Here is a 25,148-nt window from a genome sequence, read left to right as displayed (position 1 = left end):
CACTCCCCTACATTCGCTTTTTGTTGCCATTACAAACATTATAAAAAAGTCCTCCACCCACCAGGAGGCGATGTTCTCGGATGACACACAGCTGTTTGGCCCACTGGCCCAGCCACTTCTTCCTCCAGAGGAAGGCGCAGATCCTGGCGTCCTTCATCAGCTCGATCGACGCCTCCGTGGACGGCCACTGGTGCTGTGCGGACAGCGTCAACTTCCCCTTTGTCACTTCCTCCTCATCGTATGACTCGTACGAGCTGCTCACCGCCTCACAGTCGTCTGGGGAGAGAAGGAAAGAGTCAGAGCTGACCAGAGGTAGAGGAGGAAGGAGTCAGAGCGGACCAGAGGTAGAGGAGGAGGAAGGAGTCAGAGCGGACCAGAGGTAGAGGAGGAGGAAGGAGTCAGAGCTGACCAGAGGTAGAGGAGGAAGGAGTCAGAGCGGACCAGAGGTAGAGGAGGAAGGAGTCAGAGCGGACCAGAGGTAGAGGAGGAAGGAGTCAGAGCGGACCAGAGGTAGAGGAGGAAGGAGTCAGAGCGGACCAGAGGAGGGGGAGGAGGATGAGGAGGAGGAGGAACGTGAGGGTGACCGAGGGGATTGAAATGGATGGGTTTTTGGTATTCCTGGTGAACGAGCGATGAGCTGGCTAGAGAGCTGGGAGGAGAAGTGATGAACAGATGAAGAGAGAATGAAGGGATCCTGCTTGGTGGAATGTGTGAGGAGCATTCACCGGGATGCACAGAACCTCTCAGGGCCCGCACTGGAGAACGTGCTGATCGTGCAGGCAGGGAGGCACTCCCACTCACCCTCTCTCTCTGTCTCTCTCTGTCTCTCTCTCTCTGTCTCTCTCTGTCTCTCTCTCTCTGTCTCTCTCTGTCTCTCTCTCTCTGTCTCTCTCTCTCTCTCACATGCACATGCCAACGTTCCAACACCAACTTTGCAGACGTGTACACATGCACACATACACACGGAGACACCTACACACACACACACACAGACAGACAGACAGACAGACAGACCCATGCGTGTGCACAGTGATAGGAGACGCAGGCCTGTACCCTGTGTGATCACAGCATAGACCACACTGTCTGAGCTCTCTACCCGGGTCCATGCCTCTGAGAGCAGGCGGAAACAACCCATGTTGTCTACACGGTGAAGAGGAGAGAGGGCAAGACCAAGGAGAGGAGCGGAGAGAGAGGGAAGGAGAGAAAGATGAGAAAAATCTTTGACGCGCTGTCGTTCAGTTGATAATACAAACATGTATTTGGGCTCAAAGTACAGACTCTAAAAAGAGAAGAGGGCCCATCTCTGCTTGGTTCACGCTAATCAGAGTAAGGCTTTAGTATCGAGTCAAAGAGTAATAGGTTTGTTTGTGAAGAACACACTCTGAGCTCCAATGTTCCATTAGACCTCTGATTCATAGTTGGATGAGTGTTTATGAGAACACCCTCCCAGACTACGTTGGTAAACGTAAGACTGTTCTGGAAGGTGTGTTTTGATGGTGGCAGTAGTGCCATGATTGAATGTGGTTTATTTGATTGTGACTTGTTTTTAACTGGAACAGGGTGGTTACATGTAACGACACGTGACAGAAGTGTCTCATGTCTGTAGGTTGTCATTTCTCCATTGTGGTCAAAGAGCTGTGAAGCCATTCTCAGGGACAAAGGACAACAGATTTGAAAAAGCCAAGGGCCTCTCTAACCAAGTGTATTCACATGCCCACCCCCCTCTACCCACAAACACCCACAGAGAAAAGTGCTTTTCACAGTTCTCTTTTTATCGGCCAATAGACGTTTGAATCTACTGGATAGTTTCATTTATCTTTTTTGGTCCAATCCCCTTCTTCTTTTTTTCCAGTGAACGGTTTGTCTAGATTTGTGCAAAACTGATAGTGAGAAACGATAGCCACATTTGCTTTGAGCGCTGCCAGCAAAGTCTGATGATTCTTGGATCTTTAGACTTCAACAGCTCTCAAGCACAGTTTTAACCTCCCGCCTCAAAGAAAACATGTAGCGTTTGTTTCTCATTTCAACGTTGTTCTGTTTGTCACTTTGTATGTGTTTCCAGTCTTTCCCCTCCCACGGATCACCTCAGCCCTCCACAATCTCCCGCTCCCCCGGGCTGTGCTCATCGTTTCTACTCAGGGCCAGAGGAGCAGCTACTCAAGAACAAAGCACAGCCCTGTTCTCTTCTGCTGCCCTCTCTTTCTCGTCATCCACTTCAGTATCCGTGTCCATGTCTCTCTCTCTCTCTCTCTCTCTCTCTCTCTCTCTCTCACTCTCTCTCTCTCTTTCTCTCTCTCTCTCTCTCTCTCTCATTTCTGTCTCAGTCCATCTCCTCCCTCTGCCTCTCTCTCTCTTTTTGTCCCTTTTTTGGACTATCTCCCCCTCTCTCTTCCTCTCTCCCACACAGTTGTTGTTCTGCGTGCCCCCGTCTCTTGCCGTCTTGCTCTCGGTCTATCTTGAGGACTGATCCCACAAAACAGCCCAACTTATGAATCAATGGCTTCCTTTGACCACAAGACAGAGAGAGAGAGAGAGAGAGAGAGAGAGAGAGAGAGAGAGAGAGAGAGAGAGAGAGAGAGAGAGAGAGAGAGCCCAGAGTCAACCACCAATCAGGCAGTCAGAATGTCAGGAGAGTCACTTCCCCTCCAAACAGACTCCACGTTTGGCACGTGTCCATCATCATCCCACTTGCATGAACTGAATCTTTCTTCCGGAGGTGCTCCATCCAGTTTCATACTAACACGGTACCACTCACACACTGTTCCTAATATGGTGCACTGTTACAAATACCTCTTGTTGATCGTCTATACAGTACGACCACATTTACAAAAAAAGGAAAAAATGTTTTTCGTCATCAGAGTTGACCGTACTCTCTCAGCTGCTACATAGAATCATTACACCATTCATGATTTGCATCAAATGTTGTACAAGCAACCAGAGCTAAGATTTTAGATGGTTGAAACCTTTTTTTTTCTAAGAGCGTGTGGTACTAGCTATGGCTGAAGGAGGATATGTGACCAGGCTGAATGTTTGACAAGGAGACAGGGTGACAGGGAGACAGGCACACAGACAGACAGGCAGCAGCTGCTTACCGTTGTTGGTGGAGTCATAAGGCTGGGCCTCCTCGTAGTACCCTTCCTCTAGGCAGGCCGGGGCCGGGGTGGGGGGCGAGGCCACAGGCAGGGGAAAGGGCTCCCTCCCCACCACACCCTGATGGAGCTAGAGGAAGAAAGAGAGAGAGACGGTGAGACAGAGGAAAGACGGGGAAGTAAGACGCGAGGGAGGAAAGGGGATTGAAATAGTGAGGAGACAGGCGGGAAGAGAGGAAGAGGTGAGGAGAAGGAGATGAAAGTAACAGGGGAAGGAGGGAGAAAAGTAGGCTATTGGAAGGAGAGAGATTGAGAGGAGATTTATATGGAAAGGAGTAGAGCAGACGAGAGAGAGATAGAGATAAGGGGAGGTGATGGAAGCACTTGCATGAGTCATACTTTACAACACAGCTCATTGTTCTCTCCTGCTCTGTACAGTATTATATCTCTGTCACTGTACACCTAGCAATTAAACATACACAAGCACACACATTCAAGGACTACATGCACTTACTCCCAGTCACATTACTGTACACTTATGCTTTTCCACTAAAGACAAACCAAGGCCGTAGCCATGGAGTCAACATTGGGGGGGACAATTTTTTTTTTTTAATGATAATTTCGGACAGCGTGCGTGGTTGCCTGTCGTAGCGTAGCACATTAATATTTTTATCTCAACATATTGGGGGGGGGACATTTTGACCAGATTTGAATATTGGGGGGGATATGTCCCCCCCCAAAATGTATTCTGATTACGGCCTTGAGACAAACATCATCCAACTTGGGGGCTTAGACCTATTGGCCACTCCAGCTGTCACTCAAGGTGGTCTCCTATTGCTCACTCAAAGGGGAATTCCACGTGTAACCAATCCTGCTCTGACCTCACCTTTTGGGCCGGTATGGGAATTCCACACATGTTTGCTTTTTTTGGGAGAGGGTTACACACACACCGGCACACACACACACACCGGCACACACACACACAGACACACACACACACACAGTGTGTGTCTGGGTGGGCTCAGCCCCCCGGTGGCTTTCCCCAAATCAATCAGCCTGGTTTTACCCACGTTCCCCTGGGGTCCACTTGTCTACTGTTCTCTCTCCAACAACATCCCGCAGGCTGAGCTGTCTACCGTGCTTCCCCACAACGTCTGCTGTTACACACACACACACAGTCACACCCACACACACACAGTCACACACATGTATTGTACACGTACACCGGGCAGAGTTCTCTGTGTGCTCAGGCCAGATGTGAAGAATGTTGCACTGTGGGCTTTTTTTCTTTTTCTTGAAACAGACAGTAATAGATGATGAAAGGAAATGTAAGATGTGAGTGTACAGTTTGAATTTATTGTGATGCACGTTCACCTTTTCATGAATTTAAAGTCTACAAACTTTTTAATCAGGCGCTGATCAGATCCCACCAAGAAAACATCCCGTTTCTTTTCTATTAAATCAATTCAAGAATTTTACAAATAACAAAAACCTTATTACGTCGATTCGAACGGACTTGCTGGGATTTCCGTGGTTTTCAAAGTTTTCCCAGAATATATTGAATCTCATTGAACAAACCTTCTGCTAACTCACAACAGATGTCATGAGCTGTCATAACATCTGATGTCATCGCTTAATCCCGATACAGTCTTGGTGACATGTGGCGTAGTCGGCGTTCCACCACAGAGGAGAACAACATCGTAAGTCACTTGACGTAAACCTCAGTCACTTGACAGTTACACGCCTTCGGTCACATGCCTTTGAGCTCCGAGCGCCAATGCACAGCCAATGGAGTATTTTTGGATGCACTCTAAATGTATATCATGCTGTACTTAGGCATGATCTTGTGTTTGTTAGGTATTTTGAAGTGAGTCTACAAGGTTTGTTCGACATCACCAGCCTACTCAAATAACAGTTTGTTATGAAACGACACACTTGCATCGAGACAGACTGTCAATAACAGAACTGGTTTACTAGTCAGACGGAGCTTCTATTGAATTCATGTGAAGACACAACAGTGTGTTTTATCTCGTTATCCTCTTTGAGATCACAACATTCTCAGTGTCTCGCCCCTTGCCTTTGGCTTTGAGGTGCTGGAAGGCTGAAGCGAAGGGAGTGAACTGACGAGCTTGTCTACACCCCCAGACACAGACGATGATGGAGAGAGACAGAGAAAATGGGGAAGCGCGAGACACAGTAGAGAGAGAGAGAGAGAGAGAGAGAGAGAGAGAGAGAGGAAGAGACAAAGGACAGAGAGAGAAAACGGGGAAGAGAGAGAGAGAGAGAGTGCAAGGGAGTAAGGATGTTCAGTCTCAGAGTTAAATACTTTGAGGGTCTGACTGTCACTGGCAGGACAGGGGATGGATGGAAGGGGTGGAGGGGTGGAGAGGGTCAGAGGCATGGAGCGGTGGGGGGGGGGGTGGAGCAGTGGAGGCGGGTGGAGGGGCAGTGGGGGAGTAGAGAGCTGACAGAGAAACTATGTGAGAACAGAGCGGCTACAAAGAAAAAAGGCAACAACACAGTCCTGAGCAGGGAGGTTTTGGTGGGAAATGCGTGAGATGACCTGATATCTTCTGTGGATGACGTTGGGAAAGCACTCCTTCTCAATGGATGACATGTCTATCACACACCCAACAGTGCACAGTGATAAAAAGGCAGAACATGTGTCAGTGATTAAAACTAAAAGGCCAAGCATTCCAGGGCAGCCCCCTCTCCTCTCCCTCTCTCCTCTTCTCTCTCCTCTTCTCTCTCCCCCTCAACCTCTCTATGTCTGCTCTTCTAGCTAGGGCCAAAAAGCAGCATGGTGGAGCGCACTAGAGCACAGCTGGCTTGATATCAGACAGAAAGAGGGACGGATAGAGAGCGAGAGATCTATACAATAGTATGCATGTTCTTTGTGCATATGCTTGTGTGTGTGTGTGAGGCAGAGATACAGAAGGTGTGTGTGTGTGTGTGTGTGATGCTGGGTTTGAGAAGGCGTTGTGTGTCTCTCCATAGCCTCTAACTCTGCCTCCAAAGCCTGTAATTCTGCCTCTTCCTCCACAGCTAACATATCTAACTCTGCCTTTCTCAGCATGTGTACTCCCCTTACACTCATCTCAATACCAGCAACAGCTCCCACTTCACATGGCAACCAGGACCCCAATTCCCCCACCCGCTCGACTCATCACCACGGAAACACCAGGCCATGGAAGCGGATCAGGAGTCAGGCATAAATAACAAAGTCCAGAAGTGGGCGGGGGGGGGGGGGCGGAGAAAGAGTGGGAAAAAAGGAAAAATTCTAACGAACACCCAGAACATGGAAAATCCCTGGTTCCCATGCCAAGGAATCCAGCACAGCAACAAAAAAACACACGCACATTCACACTGCCGTGCTGGGAACAGAGGAATGGGTAGAAGGTAACAATACAATTAATCAGGATGTTGGAAAACAAGGGCCGTCTATACTCCACTCACCTCCTCTCTGTTCTACTGTCTATTGTACTCCACTCACCTCAGTTCTCCTCTCTGTTCTACTGTCTATTGTACTCCACTCACCTCAGTTCTTCTCTTGGTTCTACTGTCTATTGTACTCCACTCACCTCAGTTCTCCTCTCTGTTCTACTGTCTATTGTACTCCACTCACCTCAGTTCTCCTCTCTGTTCTACTGTCAAGCTCACTGTTCCAGCAAAATAGTAGAGGTAGTACATTTTACAGTAGATTAGCCAGTAAGTAGGTAATGTTCACCGGCATGATTGGCGATGATAGCAGCCTATCTGCATAGATGGAGCATACTAGTATAATTGTTGGAATATTCATGCACGAAGCAGTTGTGAATTATTCAACAAATTCCTATTTCAACCAATGGCAGAGGTGCAACGATGTGTTGTTTAAATGTTGCCCCGCATGTCAGCAGTTCCCTTTCCCATCTGACGCTTGGTACTGCTATTTTTAGCCTCAGTCTATCTTCAGAACAGGCAGGACACCATGCCACTCTGCACCGCTCTGACATACTTCTATTGACTATCGTCTATGTGAAAAACTTCGGAGATTGTGTCATATTTTTAAACATGCATTGCCGCTGAAGCGTGCTACTGGCTTTCTGGGAGAAGACTCCGAAAATGAAATGGATGCGTGTACAAGCCCAGGACACGATCAGAGCAACGTAGCCCGGAGTGTCAGCCCAGGGCCAGGACAGCTGGAGCTGCTTACAGGCCCAATGAGGGTGAGGGTGGAGGAAAGCCTGTTCATCGTGGAACGCACCCTGCTGGGGCAGAGCAGCGAATACTTCTGTGCCCTCTTCCGCTCCGGCATGAGGGATTGCCAACAAGACGAGCTGTATCTTAAAGGGGGAGTGCGTGCAAGGGGTTTCCTCATTGCTTTGTCTGTATGCAGGGGTGAGACACCTGACATCAGGGACCCGGATGAACTTGTGGAAGCCGTCGAGTGTGCTGCCTTCCTGCAGGTGGCTCCCTTGGCACGACACCTGTGTGATCTCGTCGACTCGGACAACTGCCTCCTGCTATACCACTCTGCAGCGGTCTATGGCCTGTCGACTCTATTTCACAGCGCTGCTCTCTTCCTCCGCGATGCCTACGCTGACCTGAGGGAGGCAGCGGAGAGCGCGCTGCCTGCGGAGCTTCTCAGATACGCCGAGTCACTGTCCCCGGCCGCGTACGTCGCTCTGGGAACCCACTCCCCGTCCATGGAACTTTTGCATGACTCTTTTAGGAATGTTTGCTACCTGGATGAGGAAGAGGGGGAGTGGAAGCCACTGACTGACCTCCCGACCCTCTGTAGCACCTCCATGGCTGGAGTTACAGTCCTGGACAACCGACTTTACATCGTCGGAGGCGTCTACGGGTATGGGAAGGACACGGTCGATTGTAGCTTCTGCTATGATCCGGAGAAAGGAGCCTGGTGCATGCTACCTGGACCCCAGCAACCCCGATTCGACTTCACCCTCCTGGGACTCGAGGGGCAACTTTACGCAGTGGGCGGCGAGCACAAGAAAAGGACAATATCTTCGGCGGAGGCATATGATGTCGTCAGAGGGGAGTGGACGTTCATACGGCACGCGCCGAGACCGGTGGCGTCGGCGGCGTGTGCCGTGGCGAGACGGCGGATGTTTGTGTGTTTCTGGAAGCCGCCTGAGACGACGGATATTTATGAATACATTCCGGCGAGAGACGAGTGGACTCTCGTCACCACTATGATAAAGCCGCAGAGCTACGGCCATTGTATGGTGGCCCACAGGGACAATCTTTATGTCATGCGCAACGGGCCCTCAGATGACTTCCTTCGCTGCCTCATGGATCGCTATAATCTCACCACTGGGCAGTGGACAGCGTTGCCTGGGCAATATATCAACAGCAAGGGGGCGCTGTTCACCTCGATGATCCGGGGTGACTCAGCATTTACTGTCAAACACATGCTTACTCTGGAGTACAGCGTCGCTGGAGACTTGTGGAAACCACGTAGGCAGATGAAAGGGTTTCCAAAGAGCGGTTCCCTGTGGACGTGTTTACTGAGGCTACCTAAGACTAGAACAGAGAACTCTAATGAAGAAAAGAGGGGATCACTGACAGATAAAAGTGAGCAAATTGAAGAGACTATCTTGGAACTGTGAATGTACTTACATGACAGTTAATAGTAACACACAAATGCAGATATGGACAGTTATAACCTCATTGAGAAACTAAAAGCAAATCCAGACCTTGATGAAGACTGACTGATGGCGTATAAACATAAATCGGTCATACACAATGTTGAATGGAATTCAGAATCCAGATGGAGCGCTAGGACGATGAACTCACAAACAGTGGCCCATCAACCACCACATGGCCTTTCCAACCAGCTGTTTCTAATCAGAACCTCACCACTGTGTGTGTGTGTGTGTGTACAGTGTATGTGTGTGTGTGTGTGTGTGTGTGTACAGTGTATGTGTGTTTGTGTGTATGTGTGTATGTGTGTGTGTGTGTGTGAAGTTCAAAGGCTCTGAGGGGACGTCCATACCCCATCCTCCTGTATGTCTGTGGTCTCCCCTGCTTCTTTCACGCTGAGTGAAACAGAAGCCACCTAGCCGCCGGTCAACATGAAACTCAAACACACATACGTTTCCCCACTCGTTTCCTTCTTTTATCACGCCAAGTGGGATTAAATACCTGTTGCTGTGGGTGATTATAGCACATATTAAATCTCAGGGAGCTGCAGCATCTGGGATTTACGACTGTGGGAATGTAGGTTGATTTTTGCGGCTTTTGAAAATACACTGCTCCTATTGAATATGAGGAAAACTCCAAGAGAGATGTGATACCATGGAAATGATACTGACTAATGATAGGGGAATCATAGGTTTATTACATATACAAAAGTAAGAAGAGTTATTATTGAGCTTTGTGGCACGTTTTTGGATGAATACTATGTGGTCGTTGGATTTGATGCTGTGAATCTGAACATTACTCACCGTCCTGGGTGGAGGCAAGTCTGGAAGGCTCTTTTGAGGGGCGGGCACAGGTTTTCCACCTTTCCCATTGGTCAGGTCATCTGATATGTTAGTTGACAATATTGACAAGGAGACAATGTTACAAACAGAAGGGAGATATTACTTTTCTTTAAAAAAATATGTTCACATCTTAGAAAGAGATAAAGTTGAAACCTCTTTATGATCTTTTGACCTTTGAAATGACTAGATTTGTAGTTTAATGAACAACAAATTAAACTACACTGCAAGGGCAAAATGTATTACATTAATTTCCAGACACACTTTATTTTCCCGTTTTTGGCAAACTGTCAATGTTAACTGCTATGTTCTGTGGTTCATTTGAATTATGTGGTGGAGTAACTGCTCCCTCTTGACATACAACATTTTCTAAGGAAGTTGCTGCAGAGTTCAAATTGAATATATTTGGACGGCCATTGTAATTAGATTTGCCAATACTCACCACGACAGTTTACCAAGTAGTGTCAGTGCAGCTCATTTTGTCAGGAAATGAAAGATTGTGGCTGTATCTAAAAAGTTGCCAGAGGTACTGGTCTTTATGCTTTGTTTATGTCTCCAAGCTTAAGCCGTTAACTGTCTTCTTTACTCGTCAGACATTCCACTCACTTCCTCCCAGAAAACTGACATCTGGGTTGCCATGGGAGCACAAGCCATGAATGAGCCTCATACTGTAGGGGACAGCAGTGAGAAAGTCACTGGAGAGCAAGCTGAACAAGCTGCAAGTTACTCCATATTGCCTCATGTGAAGTCGTGTGCAATGGCAGATTGCTTTTGACACCTGTATGTGGACTTGGACCCTCATGTTGTAGTTAAATGCTGTTAGTTTGAAGGCTTTTATTTCACAATGAATGGGATTGTTTGATAAGACTTGAACAAATATACTTAAGAAGGCAGTAAATATGTGCTTTTGTGTTCCACAAAGGGCTATAAAAAAAAAAAAAAAGTGAACTTATTCTCAAGGACTTTTCTGAATGCATTAATGTAAGGACATAAAACAATATATAGTATATATATATATATATATATATATATATATATATATATATATATATATATATATATATATATATATATATATATAATCTTCCCCACTAAGATGTGGTGCTGGAGACCGGGAAGCAGCATTAATAACCTATTTTACTAAGTTCTGTAGAAAACCAGTGAAGGCTTGTGAATAGGCTACAGAAATATATGTATATATATATATATATATATATATATAGTATATGTAGTTTTATCATGGCACCAAAATAAAAACTTGTCTAGCTCTTCTGTGTAGTGAACGTGTGCGTTATATCCAGTGTACTCTCAAGCTCATTCTTCATCACAGTCCAAACATAACAGCCTGGGCCTCAGATGGGAGTTATAGAGAAGTAGAGCGAGAGCTGCTCAGAAACAGACAGGAAATGGGGTGATAGAGAGGGCGCGTGAGAGGGAACGGATGTTTGTGGTAACGTTTTCTACACCGACTTGACACCTCACTGCTATATCTATCTACACAATCTGACCACTACATTTCAGTAGGAGCTATTCTAGTGAGGGCAGATGCTCAACAAAAACAATGATCGTCTTGGGTATATGACTAATTAAAAAATATTGGGCAAATGGACTGATTAATGGATTATTTGATTCATTGATTAATGTCTAATTGACTGCTTGATTCATTGATTCCCTCCTTGATTCCCTCTTTGACATGACCTTGACACTAACACAATGCCTGGGAGCAGCTTGTTCCGTGATGCAGGTACCTTTCTCACCTTTGTCAGTCTTGTCCTGGCCCTTCCCAGCGACGGTGACTTTGTTCATGTAAATGTACTCCTCATCACCACCTGAAATTTGACGGACAAAAAAAGTTCACATTGCAGAATGAAAGATAGAAGGCTTTAACTGTAGAACATACAGTTAATAATTTGCTTGCTAAGAACATAGTGAAGTGGCAAAATCTGAATTGAATCTATTCCTATATTACTGTGTGCAGCCTGTTCATATATATATACATAAGCCCTGTAAATGTAAGAATGAGAGAAAGAGAGCATAAAAAAATATAATAATAATAATATTGAAATAAAAAATTTCTTGCATAGGTTCACAGTTTTAAATTAACTGCACAATAAGTGCAGGTGGACATAATAGACCCACCCTAAAGCGATGTAACTTATTACATCCGTTTGCTCCTCACACCTGTTTTCCTGATTCCTGAAACTCAGGATGAAAGAGGCATCAACTGAACAAGCTGTCCGTTATCCTGGTACACTGGCCTATTCAAAACCTCTCGCTCTCTCTTTCTCATGTTCTCATTTGTACTTGCTTTGCACTCATCTGACATTCCTCACAGAGCTCTCTGTCTGAACACATGGAGCACTGTGTCCACACAGTCTTTGAAGGCTTTCAACATCTCACGACTGGGATGGACCATAGCGCACCTCCTGATCCCACCGGCCTCCAGCTCACCATCAAAGGTGACACTTCATGTTTGAGTTTGAAGGATTTCATTGATATTGGATGTAAGTGGTAGGGCTATTAGCCCCTTAAATGTAAGCAACAAAGAAAAAATTAAATCAAATTAACAAAGACTAGCCAGTCACTGCTGTGCAGGGGTAGTGCAGTCATGGGCCCTGTCTGGTTAGCTCCCGGCTGATCCTCTCCTGTTTTCTACTAATTAAACGTTCTGCCCAGCCAATGAAGGGAAGACAAAAGCTAACCATAACTTTGCAGCTGAACGTTAAAGGCCGAACACGATAAATGTTTTGGCAAAGTTTGTTATTCTTTATTTGGGCCTACAGCACAACCCGCTTTCTGGTCTGTATATGCACTATGCTACAGATACCTATAACTTTGTGGTTTCTAAAGAAACAGACTCGGAGATATTGGCGTCGCCGCACGCCTCTCCTCGGCAGGATGCTTCCCCTTTGATATGGATATCAGGGTAGAAGGCTGAACAGCACCACAGTGAAGCTGTGTTTTGCCTGTACAGTGAAAACAGATTTTGGAGGATGGAAATGAATGCTATTTATAAACTGCTACTCAAAGGAAGTCAGCATCCCAGGAGGATAAGTGCAGCCTTGGAAAAATGATACAGTTAGGAGCCAGGGGAGGAAGTGAAGGGGAGACCAGGAGCAAAAAATACTGTTTAAAAAAGATACTATTTTACTACAGACAGAAGCAAACGTACCACTCCTTGTGTGTGTATTATAGTTAACAATTTGTTTTCACATGGGTGGACGGCGGAGGAGCCTACTCGATCTGCTCTGAACTGTTTACCATGCCTGAGAGGCAAGTATTCACAATCATTGGAATCTCTCCAGTTGTTCTCCGGAGGACAATGAGAAGACCGGAGATTATTGTCCCTGTCAAAGAGCTGGCCCTCGCTCCAACTTCTGAGGAAGGTTAACAAGCAGGTTATAAGTGAACTGAGAGTGGTGGGGAAGGTCTTTTTAAGAGCTGTGACTCAGAACGTGCTTCCCCTGCTCCAGTGGAGACGTGCTGGAGGATGCATGTCGATGCGACAGCAGCTACACTCAAGTTTCCGCTTTCAGTTTCATGTTTGACTGAAACTGTTCGAACAGTTTGTTTACAGTCCTCGGATTGTGGATTCACAGTCCACACAAATGCTTATGGTTCATTCACTTTTTCCAAATCTACACACATTTCTATAGGGTAGAGCAAAGAGGATGTTTTTCATTATCTGTACATTGAGAGTAAAAAGGATGCAGCATCAAGTCTAATGACACTCTATAGAGAGTCAGGCAGAATTCTGAAAGGGTCAAAGGGTCCCCCTCCCCTACCATTGCCCCTGTACGATTGCAGCAGGTCGGAGAGGAGGCCTTTCTGGATGGTAGCGTTCCCACTCAGGTTCTCCTTGTCCAGGACGACGAGGAATCGCTGGAGCTCCACCAGCAGAAGGTCCAGCACTGGAGACATTCAGGAGACAACACCTTCTCAGTCAGCTGTTTTCAAACCCAATTCTGTACAGTTAATATGCAGTTAGACAATCTCTTTTGGTCCTAACCTGTCCAAGATGGCCGTATATATATCATATGTGTCTTTATTTATCAACTTTGCCCTACTGTAACCTTTGGACAATCATAGACCTAAAGTCCACAGTGTGCGTGATTGAATCTGAGTATGTCTACCTTACTGGTGATAACGTGAAGCCTGTGCCGTATAATTTTGCCACAAAACAAATGTCAAGTATGGTTTCACTCAAACTTTTTCATGCCCTTTACTGCAATGCATTTCACCTCAGCTTTCAGTCGAAGCTTCTCACTACAGCTGGCTGTTTTTGTCTCACCGTAGCATATTATGGGCCACTTTGAAGCACCCGAGATGTTGAAGGGATCCACATACTTATCGTTACAACCGTTGTGCCATCTTCTCATATTCTTTCAGCCTTTTCTATCCAACTCCCTCTGTTTACAGTTGGAAGTCTGTTTGAGCTTGTTATGACTGCAGACATGGGTCAGTGTCAGAGGGGAAGGGGCTGGCGTGAGGGTGAATGGGGCCACTGTGTCTGCCAGCCCGTAGGGTGCTGCCCACACATCCTCCAGAGGTCAGCGTCGAACCCTCTTAGGTCAGTGTGTGTGAGTGTGTGTGGGGGGGGGGTCTCTGTGGCCTGGTTTACTGTATTTGATTCTTGTGAAAAGGCCCTCATGACAGTGGGCCTCACTGTGCGACCACTTCTAACTGACAGAAAACAGAGGCGGAAAAAAAAGGAAGATAAAAGGAAAAAGCAGGTCAGATATTCGTGGGGGTGCAGTGGTGCTCATTTTCGGTATGCTGCTCTACCTCTTCCATTCAAACAGGAGTTGTTTGAAGTCTTGACTAAGTCCAATGCAAAGCAGAATCGTTTGTGAACTCTGAGGATTTTATTTATGGAAGATTTGATTTGAGGTGACGTGCATACAAATGTATTGTGCTCCATCGAAGAAGTTGCTTTCATGCACTTTAACACCCCACAACTGAGCAGAAGCGCAACAGCTGTCTTATGAGGACTAATTCAAAACCTTTTATGGAGGACAGCGCTGCTATGATATTACCAACATTCTTTCCTTATTCAATCACCGATCCTAATTTTCTAGAATCACATTTAAAAATGGCAGACGACACAGAATGTTTGCTTACTTCCCACAAAGTCCCTCCACTTCTTGTAAACATTTACTGTCAGTTTAAACTCTCTTGACTTGCAGCTACTCCAGTCACAAGCTGCTTCAAGCCCCGGCTCATCAACTCTTTAAAAAGAGGGAGTTTTGGTTGGGACCATTCTGCCCCACGCACTTCAAAGGGTTTCTGGAAAGAGGGACTTTTGCAGCGTAAGGCATCCCATTCCAGTCAGCTATGCCTTCGGGAGGTGACGGCTTGGCTTTCCCAGTCTCATGTTGCTTCTCCTCCTCAGCTTCTCCTTGTCAAGCTGAGTCAGCCACTGGGAGTTCACGTGAAGAGCTCCACTTTGGCATAACATCATCATTTTAGACTCCTGTGAGGTAAAGAAAATCGACCTCGCCTACGCGTGAACACATCGAGCCACAATTAAAACATAATATTTAAGCATCGGACGCAAAGCCCCCATCCAGACCAGTTCATGTACTCTACTTACAACATCAGTGCTCAATTATATATTTGTTTGGACCATTAAAGCATCCTCAAATGCAGAAAGCCAGTCCAACACAACCCTTGTTAAGCTGCTTATTTTCTGCTCATTGTGTCCAAACATTTTCCCAAGCCTTCCCGCGATGTGTTTGCAGAGATTGACTCAGATGGCCTTTTGGAGAGGGGGGCCCTGGGAAACAGAGTCAGCTGACGAGATAGGGGTCTGAGTGGGCTGTCTCCATGGGTTACTGGTTGGCAAGGTGCCCACAGACCAGTGAAATACAGTAGTGACAGCAGCAAACACAATATAAATACTCTGTTCCCAGAGAACTGAAAGCAGGAGCTAGGTAAGCCGGCAGCAGTCAAAAGGTTTTACTTCATCTTTAGTTGAATTTGGACTAAACCTGCTTGTCCAAATCTTACATATGTAGGATGTGCCATTAGATGGAGATGGGCTTTACCTCCTAATGGAAACACATTATCCTGGTCATGTGCAAAGTCGGTACACAACACTGTCCTGGGTGTCATTATACCTTCAAGCAGACTTGTCCACAAGTCAGTCCAAGTCTTAAAGGTAGAATCCAAGTCATGTATTTTAGGGTCGCAAATCCTAATAGGACTGATTTGGACTTACAGCGTATCAAGTCATTTATTCACAAATTGGGGTGAGATGGAGTTTCTCTTTGAATTAAGTGTGAGTCAACTCCAAGTCTCCAACATTCCATTAGTGCCTCAAAGCCCCTAGTCTTATGACAAACTTGAGCAAATTCTTCAGTTCTAAAATGAAACCGTCTTATTTTCTGGAGGCAGACCATGTTTGAAACCTGGTGCTCCATCTTTTGCATGGCAAGCAGAAAAATCTCAGTGACACATCTAAACTCAGCAAGTGCAAGCACGAAAAGACCCAAAGAAGGTTTTCACTTAAGAACCTTCTGGCAAACATGCATGTTGACAGCAACAGTGAAGTTTTGGTCAACTTGCTATTTCCGTCTGACAGACAACCACATTTAAACCCAGCTGTGGCTTATAGAGGCTCATGGTCTAGGTTTGGCTGCAGTCTTCATGCCAGAACACATCATTTCTATGATCCACGAGGGCCGCCCACGGACTCCAAACTGAAACAGTGTCAGTCTTGTGGGCGGTCACAACCAAGTGGTCGTGTGTGTCAGTGCATGTATAGTGTGCACTATGGCTGTATGCATGAGAGTATTTCTGTTGTGAGGTAAAATTGCATGGTGTGTTGGTGAAACAATGCGGGATGTGAATCCATCTTTGCAACACCATCTTGTCACTGCATTGATAATAGGCAAGCTATGCAAAGGTTGATCTGACATCACAATTCAATATTCAACTAACTATCTTCCCAGAGTTTGCTTGCTACGGTAGCAACTCAGCAATTTGTAAGGTATGTTTTTAGTTGGGACAAATCACCATCTGATATTTTGATATTTATTAAATTGAAACAAGCTGCCAACTCTATTTCAACAAATGCAATTACATCTGTAACAGCACACCAAGCCAAGTCCACGACTTTCCAGGTGTATTCACAGTTCATAATGAAACCTTGAAATGGTTTTCTATGGTTTCATGATAAGATGCATAGTGCTGACTATTTAATAAGGTTTGCATTTCAGTCAAATCTCACTTGCTGAACTGACTGATCTGTGACACAGCTGGCCACAACCCTGCTAAGAGCCCATCCATTCCACTAGCCCCAGTCTGGCTAACTGTAGTGTGAACAGTGAAACGGCCGGCCTGAGAGCAGAGCTCCGGCTTGGAGCTCATGCTGTGAACTTCACAAGCACAGCACAGCCTCCGTCTCCAGTTCTCGTCTCCACTTTATTGATGTAGAGTTATCTGGATTAAACCAGCAAGCCGAAGAAAATCAGATTTTACAGGGAAAATAAGAAAACTGTTGAGCAAACTCAATTTCCCTTAATTACAGACTCCCTCGTCAAGGGAGCCCAAATGTTCTCTTCACGTTTCACTTTCTATTTCCAGCCTATGGGTGGGGATGACAGGGAAAGGTTTGCTTCTGAATGTGTATGGATGATAACAGGTCAAGGAGGTTCAACGAGGTGTCTCTGGCATGTCAGGCATCCCAGCTGAGAGGGCTTCATCTCAAAGGGCCCGGATGCCTTCAACACTGCAGAAGAAATAACACCGTACTGAAGGCTTTGCGGTAACAGTAGCCTGTCTGCTGTGTCATCCAGCTGTATTTACTGCTGGTCAGCTGTGTGTTCATGTCAACGACACTGTACTGCTGTCCATGTAAACAGTTCAACATTGCAGTCTGAAGTGAACATGGAGGTAACTCTCTGTCGGAGCTGCGTGTGTCAGACAAGTGCCTGGGAGGCTGGACAGGTGTGCAGAGAAGGGCGTAAGGGGAGATGACTGATCCCAGGGCAGACAGACCCTCTGGCTGCGGAGGAAGAAGAGAATAGCCTTACACTCCCGGCCTGTCCATCATGGTCTCCACTCGCCAACATCTGCCTGTGTGTGGTTAAGTGTGTGTGTGTGTGTGTGGTTGAGTGTGTGTGTGTGTATGTGCAGACACACAAAACTACCCATATGTGTGTGTTTTTCTCCCTCTTCCTCTCTCCCTACATTTTTACTGCAGAGTTGAAAGGCGTGGGAGCGAGAAGTGGGATGTTTAGTCAAGCCAGTAGTAAACGAGTAAGGCTTGTTTCTGTCAGTCTCTGAACCTCGGCCAACTAGCCCCGCTACTAGACTGTCGTCTCCAGGGCCTCCAAAACAGGAACAGATGCTGGCGACTGGAGCTGCCTCCAACAATAACCACCTCTGATGACTCGGGTTGACGCTCTCTCTCTTACACACACACACACACACACCTCTTCCTCTCTCTACCCTTCCACACACCTCTTCCTCTCTCTACCCTTTCTCTCTCTACCCTTCCTCAGTCTACCCTTCCACACCTCTCCATGTCTCTACCCTTCTACACACCTCTCCAGTTATTGGTTGACAGAGATAGCCTGTACAGACATGATTAGCTGACAGAACCGCAGTAGCTTTTCCATAACATGTGACGTCTGAATTACAAAAATGAGGGTGTCATTGTTTAAGTTGTTGCACTAGGCCTGTTCCCGCACCAAGCCTGAACCATATCACCTAAAGGATCTTAGTTGTTAGAGGGCATACTGTTAAGGAAAGTAAACTACAAAGGATGCAGATGAAATGTTACGAAGCAATAATGATGCAAAAACACGAATCAAATACACATCTTTCATCTCCTCTGCTGTGGGTTTGATTAGTCTCTGAAGTTCATTTCATGACATTTTCGTTCCCTTTTTGTCTGAATCACTGTCATGTTATGGGATGTGGTACACTTGTTTCAAAAGCCATACTGTATTTTACTTGTGCTACTTTTGTGTGTTGCCTAAACATACAACAGAGTGTGTTTTTACGTGGTTTATGTTTGTTTGTCTGTTTGCCTGAATAAATGCATGCCTACCCTGTGAATCTGTCTGTTTGTTGTACTATCTGCAAGTCTGCCTGACAGTTATCTGCCTGACGAGCATGTCTGCGTGTCCATTTCAGATGTGAAACCATTTGCTTCCCAGATGCTAATTCCTCATAACGAAATTGGTTATAGAGCAGCTGCACAACCATGGAAGCAGGACACGAGACGTGGCGTTGGACTCGGTTCATTTTCACTCACAACGGGACCAATCACCATCCAGCCAGCCAGCCATCCAGCCAGCCAGCCAGCCAGCCAATCACCAGCCAGCCATCCAGCCAGCCAATCACTAGACAGACAGACAGACAGACAGACAGACAGACAGACAGACAGACAGACAGACAGACAGACAGACAGACAGACAGACAGACAGACAGAAAGACAGACAGACAGACAGACAGACAGATAGACACCAGCACCAGAGCTTTATCATGCACGCATCTGCGTTCCAAGCCTCCACATTCCCTTTGTCCTGTGACTCTGAGGTTTTGACCCTTTAGAAACAAACTGTTATGATGTGCACTTTTAGATCACCCTGTAAAGCCATTGCAAATGCATTGACATCACAGATTGTTTCTCCAGGAAAAAAATGAGTAAGAGTCTAAAGGGAATTTAAACCAACACTACAGCACAATAACTTTACAATTGCTATTATCTAGTGCCTCATCTAAAAGTGGAGCCGTTAGTGGAACTAAAATGTGCCTGAGAAATATCTTGCTCCCTTTTTCTCATTTCCAGTATATTTTTTTACTTAACTTTATTTATGCATTTATTTAATCATTTGCAGACATTGTATAAACAATAATGGCATTTAATATGCATAGAAGTGGTTACAAGGACAAGTCTGCTTGAAGAAAAGAAAAAGTCCATAGAAGTGAGTGATTACTAAGCAGAATTTGTTTTCTAACTGTACTCAGGTAATCAGAGTTCAAGACAGTTCCCTTGCCATAACCCTTCTTCCTGCAGCAACATCTATGTAATGGCCCTCCTCAACCTCCATGTCAGCGCCCAAGTCGAGTCACAGCGAGGAACAGCTCGACGACAGGCCTGATTAAAGGGGCCTTTGGCCAAACCGATTGGCTGTCTGTTACTTTTGGCCAGTGCTAACTCTCCACATGCACAGTTCACTAGAAGGGTAGCGAGTTCACTCAGACATGGGTGAATTAATCCAAGCTGTGTTTTGTGGTTATCGCCTTAGAAACTGGGAATAGAGAAAAGCCTTGTGTCGACACTATGATGTCATCCCAGTCCTGACGCAATGCTGGGACGTGGCTTAGGAAACTCTGCAGCAGGTGTAAAATTGTCTTTGTTCAATCAAATCCAAAGAACATGTTGATTCAGAAAGAAGGCAAACACCCGCTCTAGCATTGATTGCCAATATCTGATAACGGTGGAATTCACAGGTCGAACCGCAAAGTCTAGATGTTTCTTCTGCTCACATGACATGATGATGGAACTTGTTTTTCTCACAAGATAAGATCTAAACCGAATTAGTAGTGGTTCTGAGGACCCTAATCCAAATCCTCAGACATTCTTAAGAGTGCATAACATGACCCATGCCCAGGACATGCAACTGAACTGCATCTCACTGGTGACACAATCCCTGTGAGTGGACGTCCATGCCTGCTCCTTGGTAGTGACTGAATTTCACTGGTCACCCTGGAACTTAACTCACATTTTATGACAACCCACACACATGTGCATACAAACACACACACGCGGTGTGTTCCCACTTCCCAGTAGCTCAGTCAAGCCCACTATAGTCATTCCTCTATGGACCGTGAGTTGGCTCAGAGCATGATTGCTCTAACTGATAAGGAACCAAAAGTCCAGTCATTTCTTCGCAGTGTATCATGCCTCTCCTCCCCCTCCTCTCGCTCCTTCAGTCGGTCCCTCTCAAAGTCAGATTCTGACAGTACTTTCATACATAATCTAAATGCCTCTCACACATCGAACCAACTGTCTTTTACATTCCAACACCTGTATTTACATGCCTAAGATCAGAGTTCACGTCTTATAGAGTTTGTCATGGCTGGTAATGGCAATACAGAAGCCGTAGGCCGAGAAAGGCCATCCCTGAACTGATCGCCTTTGATCACTCATCAAAAAAAATGGTGATCAGGTTTGCGGTCCCAGCCAGGGTCCTGCTCTGCTCTACACCTCCTCCCCTCTAATCAATCCCCCGACTATGCGGGTTTTGGTTGATCAAAGGCCAGCCGGATCAGTTTCTCTCTCTGTTCTCTCTCTTGCACTCACTGCTCCGTCTCATGACACCCAAATGCTAATGAGAATGCTACTCTCTCGCCCTCCTCTCTCTCATTCACCCTCTCAGTTCTCTCCTCCCTCTTTCTCTATCAAGAAGTGAAGACAGCCGTACATAATGAGGGCTAACGGTCCATAGGGGATGAAGTTGAGTCTCTGTAAAAAATACAATAAGAAATGCTGATTGGAACCAAATCCAGTCAACCTGGTGCTGTGCAAGCCCTCACTGGGAGTTTCTGCCTTTATTGGGATGCAAAGCATGTTTCCAAAGAAGTCTGAAAGATTCAGAGATTGGTGTGTGTGTGTGTGTGTGGGGGGGGGGATCTCTTAGTTTTGAGATCTAGTTCCTTATGCTGCCTTTGAAAAGTGTGTGTGTGTGTGTGTGTGGTAGTTAAAATGGTAGTTACTGTACACGGCATATTTACAGTAGTATCCTGAGAGACCTACCACAGAGTCTAAGCACACACACACAATCCAGTGGATTATACATAGCAATAACATCAACAAATCAAGTTACTTTTTACTGTACACTGTCAGATAATATTATGCATGTCCACTGGAATTCTCACAGGGAAACTCCAATGAAGGACTGGGCCAATGCTCTCATGACAAACAATCATGAATCTGCACAGAGATGGAAAATATGTCACCCCTACGCTGCGGAGAAGACGAGTCTGGGATGTCACCTCCCCACTTGCATCCTGCCTTCCTCCTATCTGTCCCTCCCTGCCTCCTTCTACTTGCCCCCGCCTCCTCCTATCTGTCCCTCCCTCCTTCTCCTCCTATCTGTCCCTCCCTCCCTCATCCTATCTGTCCCTCCCTCCCTCCTCCTATCTGTCCCTCCCTCCCTCATCCTATCTGTCCCTGCCTCCCTCCTTCTATCTGTCCCTCCCTCCTCCTATCTGTCCCTCCCTCCCTCCTTCTCCTCCTATCTGTCTCTCCCTCCTTCTCCTCCTATCTGTCCCTCCCTCCCTCCTTCTCCTCCTATCTGTCCCTCCCTCCCTCCTTCTCCTCCTTATCTCCCCAAAACAAACCTCCTGCAGCCACAGTGTGGCGTCTTGGTCATCCCCGACAACACAGCAATGAGTGATGACTTCCTTTGGTTTTGTTAAGCAAGAGTGTCACGTGACTCAGTTACTGTTCGTGCATGTGTGTGTGTGTGCACAAGTTTGTTTCTTTACTACTACTGAGCTCACGCTGATTATTCGAACCATACAGAACTAACCGGAAACCTACTGTCCATCCACCTCACTCTGCCTACCTGTTGGTCTGAACAGTCAGTGTTCCTGACCCTGGATGCTACTCAGAAAGGAGGGACAGTAGGCTTAATGAGCACGGAGCCCTGTTGAGAGGGAGAAACCAACAACCACTATAAAAACTAACAAGCATGGCCGGCTGAGAGTCGCCACATGAAAGCTTCTCCTCTCGTTCATTATCCCACAGACGCAGCCCAGCGCCATGCAGGAAAGGCACGGGGTTTGATGGCGCGCACGTGTGGGTTTGGATATGGTCGTCTATTGCACGTGTGGATTTTGGGGGTGAGTGGATGAGTGTGTATGTGACAGAGAAACACACTTACACAAACACACAAACTAATACCTTACAAACGCACACATATATACACACACACACACACACACAACCTCAGACAAACTCGGTCAGCGCCCCACTGCCACAGAGAAGAAAGACTGTCTTCTTTTCATCATTTTTACAGCCTCCCCTGCTTCCTGAAGCATTTCTCTCTGCCCCTTGGCAGTTACCCCCTGACACACATCCAGGTTACCAGGCAGGTGATCCTACTGGCCTACATTAACCAGACTAAATCACCAAAGGAGGTGAACCCGATAAACCTGCACCCTGCTGTCCAACTAGTCTTAAGCTTACAGTCCGTCCTACTGGTTCTGGAAGAAACGATTCAAGATATGAAGAAAGGGTTGGATTTTTATCACATATTATTCAGATCTCAAAGTCAATGTTTTCCTTTTTAACTTTTTATTTGGAATGCTGTAGTTATAAGTTACAGTGTTGTAAGGGCTACTTGTACAGATGATCTTGCATCACATCAGGAAAGTATCTTGCACTTTGAGTTGTTCACATAGATGTGAATGTAGCCTAATACAAATCAAGATATGTCAGAATGACAAGCGTCACGGTTACAGAGTATAATGAGGAGTTGTGCATAATACAGTGTCATTGTTGAGCAAATGGGCAGCCCAGTATTTAGAGGTAGATGAATACTGAAGCAAAAGAGCTTTGATATGAATTGTGAACTACTCACTAGCCTCACAGCCAAGAGCGAATTGCTCTGAAACCATTGCCTCCCACATACAAAGATAGCCTATGATCTAAGATCACAGGGGATTTCACAGAATCACTGGCCTAGACAGAGGAGGACTTTGTGTGTCTCACCTGAGCTAATACACAACTCAGCTACTCACAAACAAACAAAAAGTCTGGATTTGAATGACCTACATGGAATCTAAACTGTCAAATGTATGTCAATGTCAAATGAATATTTGAATTTCCAATAAATTGTTTACCTATCTGACAGATTTAGATTGTATCTGTGGATGCTGCATAGTCACCCCAAAGTTGATTTCCCTGCGATTAGGCTAAGGCCATGGTAAAATATTAAATAGGCTAGTGATTCTCGTGGAGAGAAAACTAACCGCAAGAATTTGTGGAATCTTGTGAGAACAATTGTTGCTACTGGAATTCATCTCCAGCGGACACTGTTCAACGGGAGTTTATTTATGAGAGACAAAGCATTAACGGGGGGTTGTGAATAGACTGATGAAATACACATACTGTTGAGTCCAGAGGAGGAAGAAAGAAAGACTGGGAGAGTGGAGAGAGACGGGAAAAAGTAAATATTTACTGTCAAAAGCCCATGGGACCACGAGAATCTCATTTAGCATCATCTAATCGCATTCGGGAGGAACGTTTTGCAAATCCAGACAAACCATTTAAATTCACGGACCACGGACCGTAAAATTGCCTACTTAAAAGACCAATGTCATATTAGTTGATGTCGTTTTTTGGAATGCAGTTGGGTTCCTAATCAACTGTCAGCCGGCGCGTTGGCGGTGGGTTTGACTTGGGGCAAATAGGCTACATCGAAGACAGCTGTGCGAAAATTTGGACAGACAGGCAGTCCAAGTAGTCTTACAAATAGACAGTTGTTTTCCAAAACGTTATAAAAGTGTTAAATTCTTTAGGCACTCTAAAGGCACAAGGATCATAAGACAATCGACAATGGGCTATATGAACCTACTGTTGGCCAATAACAAACATTCTTCGATTCACGTTTGGCTTGTCATTGAACAGCAATCGCCTCAGTCAAAGAAAGGTCCGTAAGACAACACTTTATCTTAAATAATAAAGTAGCCTATTGATAGTTACAGATGAGTGTTTAGGGGTTGTGATCTGCAACACGCATCACGTCTCGCTGCAGTGGGGTGCAAGTCCAGCTGGTTTGGGTATCCTCTGGAGTTGCAGTGCGCAGTCCGAAAAACTGCTGTCCCAATATTAGTTGTCGGTAGTCTGTAGCCTATAAGTTTTATAATAATAAGCTATATCTTTGAACTCCAAAACACATTCATACGCCAATGACTTTTTTTTCATTCACTTTTAAGTTCAGTCTGTACTTACCTTTGTGCTTCTCCATTCTCGATACAAACCAGTTGAAATTCTTTATTTAAGAAAGCTATTCCAATATAGTAGTCAGCTGGTTGATTAAATAGGACTGCGACTCGATTGATGAGCCTACTCCAAGACAACAGTGCAGCCCAGTCCGCAGCTTCTCTGTCAGTTGGACAAGCGCGCTCCCAATTGCGCGATTGCCGCACCTCCTCTGAACGTCACCGCCCGTGTCAGCCCACTGCCGCATCTCGTCCGCATCAATATATGACACCGTTCATGTCTCCTTATATCATTTTAGCAAAACGTTAGTAAAGTAACCAACCCTAAAAATAGGTTTAACATCGTCAAAGCAAACTCATCACCTTTCAACACCTGAATGCTATGTTATATTTATGAACAATATATTTTGACATACAACTTAGGATAACACCCATAAGATGCAAAAGTCATTAGAAAGTCATTTAGTTCTATGTCATTTAGTAGCCTACAGATGAAGCAGATACTTATTCGGCAACTGTGTTTTTCACTAAACCCTCCACGAGAGGAAAAGGAAGTCTGACGGGGCATTATGGAACAACAAAAACAATTAGAGCTGTTTTTTTTCCATAG

At 45.7% G+C, this 25,148-nt stretch overlaps 2 protein-coding genes across 10 annotated transcripts in view; one reads left to right on the top strand and one right to left on the bottom strand.

Moving 5' to 3' along the window:
- The window catches only part of afap1l2 (actin filament associated protein 1-like 2), a 32,088-nt gene extending 7,382 nt beyond the window's left edge, over positions 1–24,706 (bottom strand). For 2 of the 9 annotated variants that reach the window (XM_084669783.1, XM_084669789.1), the window contains exons 1-6: positions 24,549–24,706; positions 13,357–13,482; positions 11,320–11,400; positions 9,536–9,615; positions 3,093–3,219; positions 62–276 (exon numbers count right to left, since the gene is read on the bottom strand). In XM_084669783.1, coding sequence (XP_084525909.1) covers positions 62–276; positions 3,093–3,219; positions 9,536–9,615; positions 11,320–11,400; positions 13,357–13,482; positions 24,549–24,564 — 645 coding nt within the window. In that variant the 5' untranslated portion in view covers positions 24,565–24,706. Of the gene's footprint in view, positions 1–61; positions 277–3,092; positions 3,220–9,535; positions 9,616–11,319; positions 11,401–11,710; positions 11,780–13,356; positions 13,483–13,918; positions 14,267–14,692; positions 15,629–24,548 lie in introns of those variants that run through there. The other 7 variants (XM_084669785.1, XM_084669787.1, XM_084669784.1 and 4 more) reach the window with 7 other exon arrangements.
- Positions 6,816–10,598, top strand: LOC146259923 (kelch repeat and BTB domain-containing protein 13). The gene has a single exon (XM_084669793.1). The coding sequence runs from the start codon at positions 7,196–7,198 to the stop codon at positions 8,696–8,698; it is 1,503 nt and encodes a 500-aa protein (XP_084525919.1). The 5' UTR covers positions 6,816–7,195; the 3' UTR covers positions 8,699–10,598.
- Positions 24,707–25,148: the final 442 nt, after the last annotated feature.

This window comes from Hypomesus nipponensis, chromosome 13 (genome assembly GCF_054491055.1).
Source record: "Hypomesus nipponensis isolate SF chromosome 13, ASM5449105v1, whole genome shotgun sequence".
Lineage (NCBI taxonomy): Eukaryota > Metazoa > Chordata > Actinopteri > Osmeriformes > Osmeridae > Hypomesus > Hypomesus nipponensis.
Note: the sequence above shows the minus strand (reverse complement) of the source record. Positions and strands in the feature narration are given on the sequence as shown.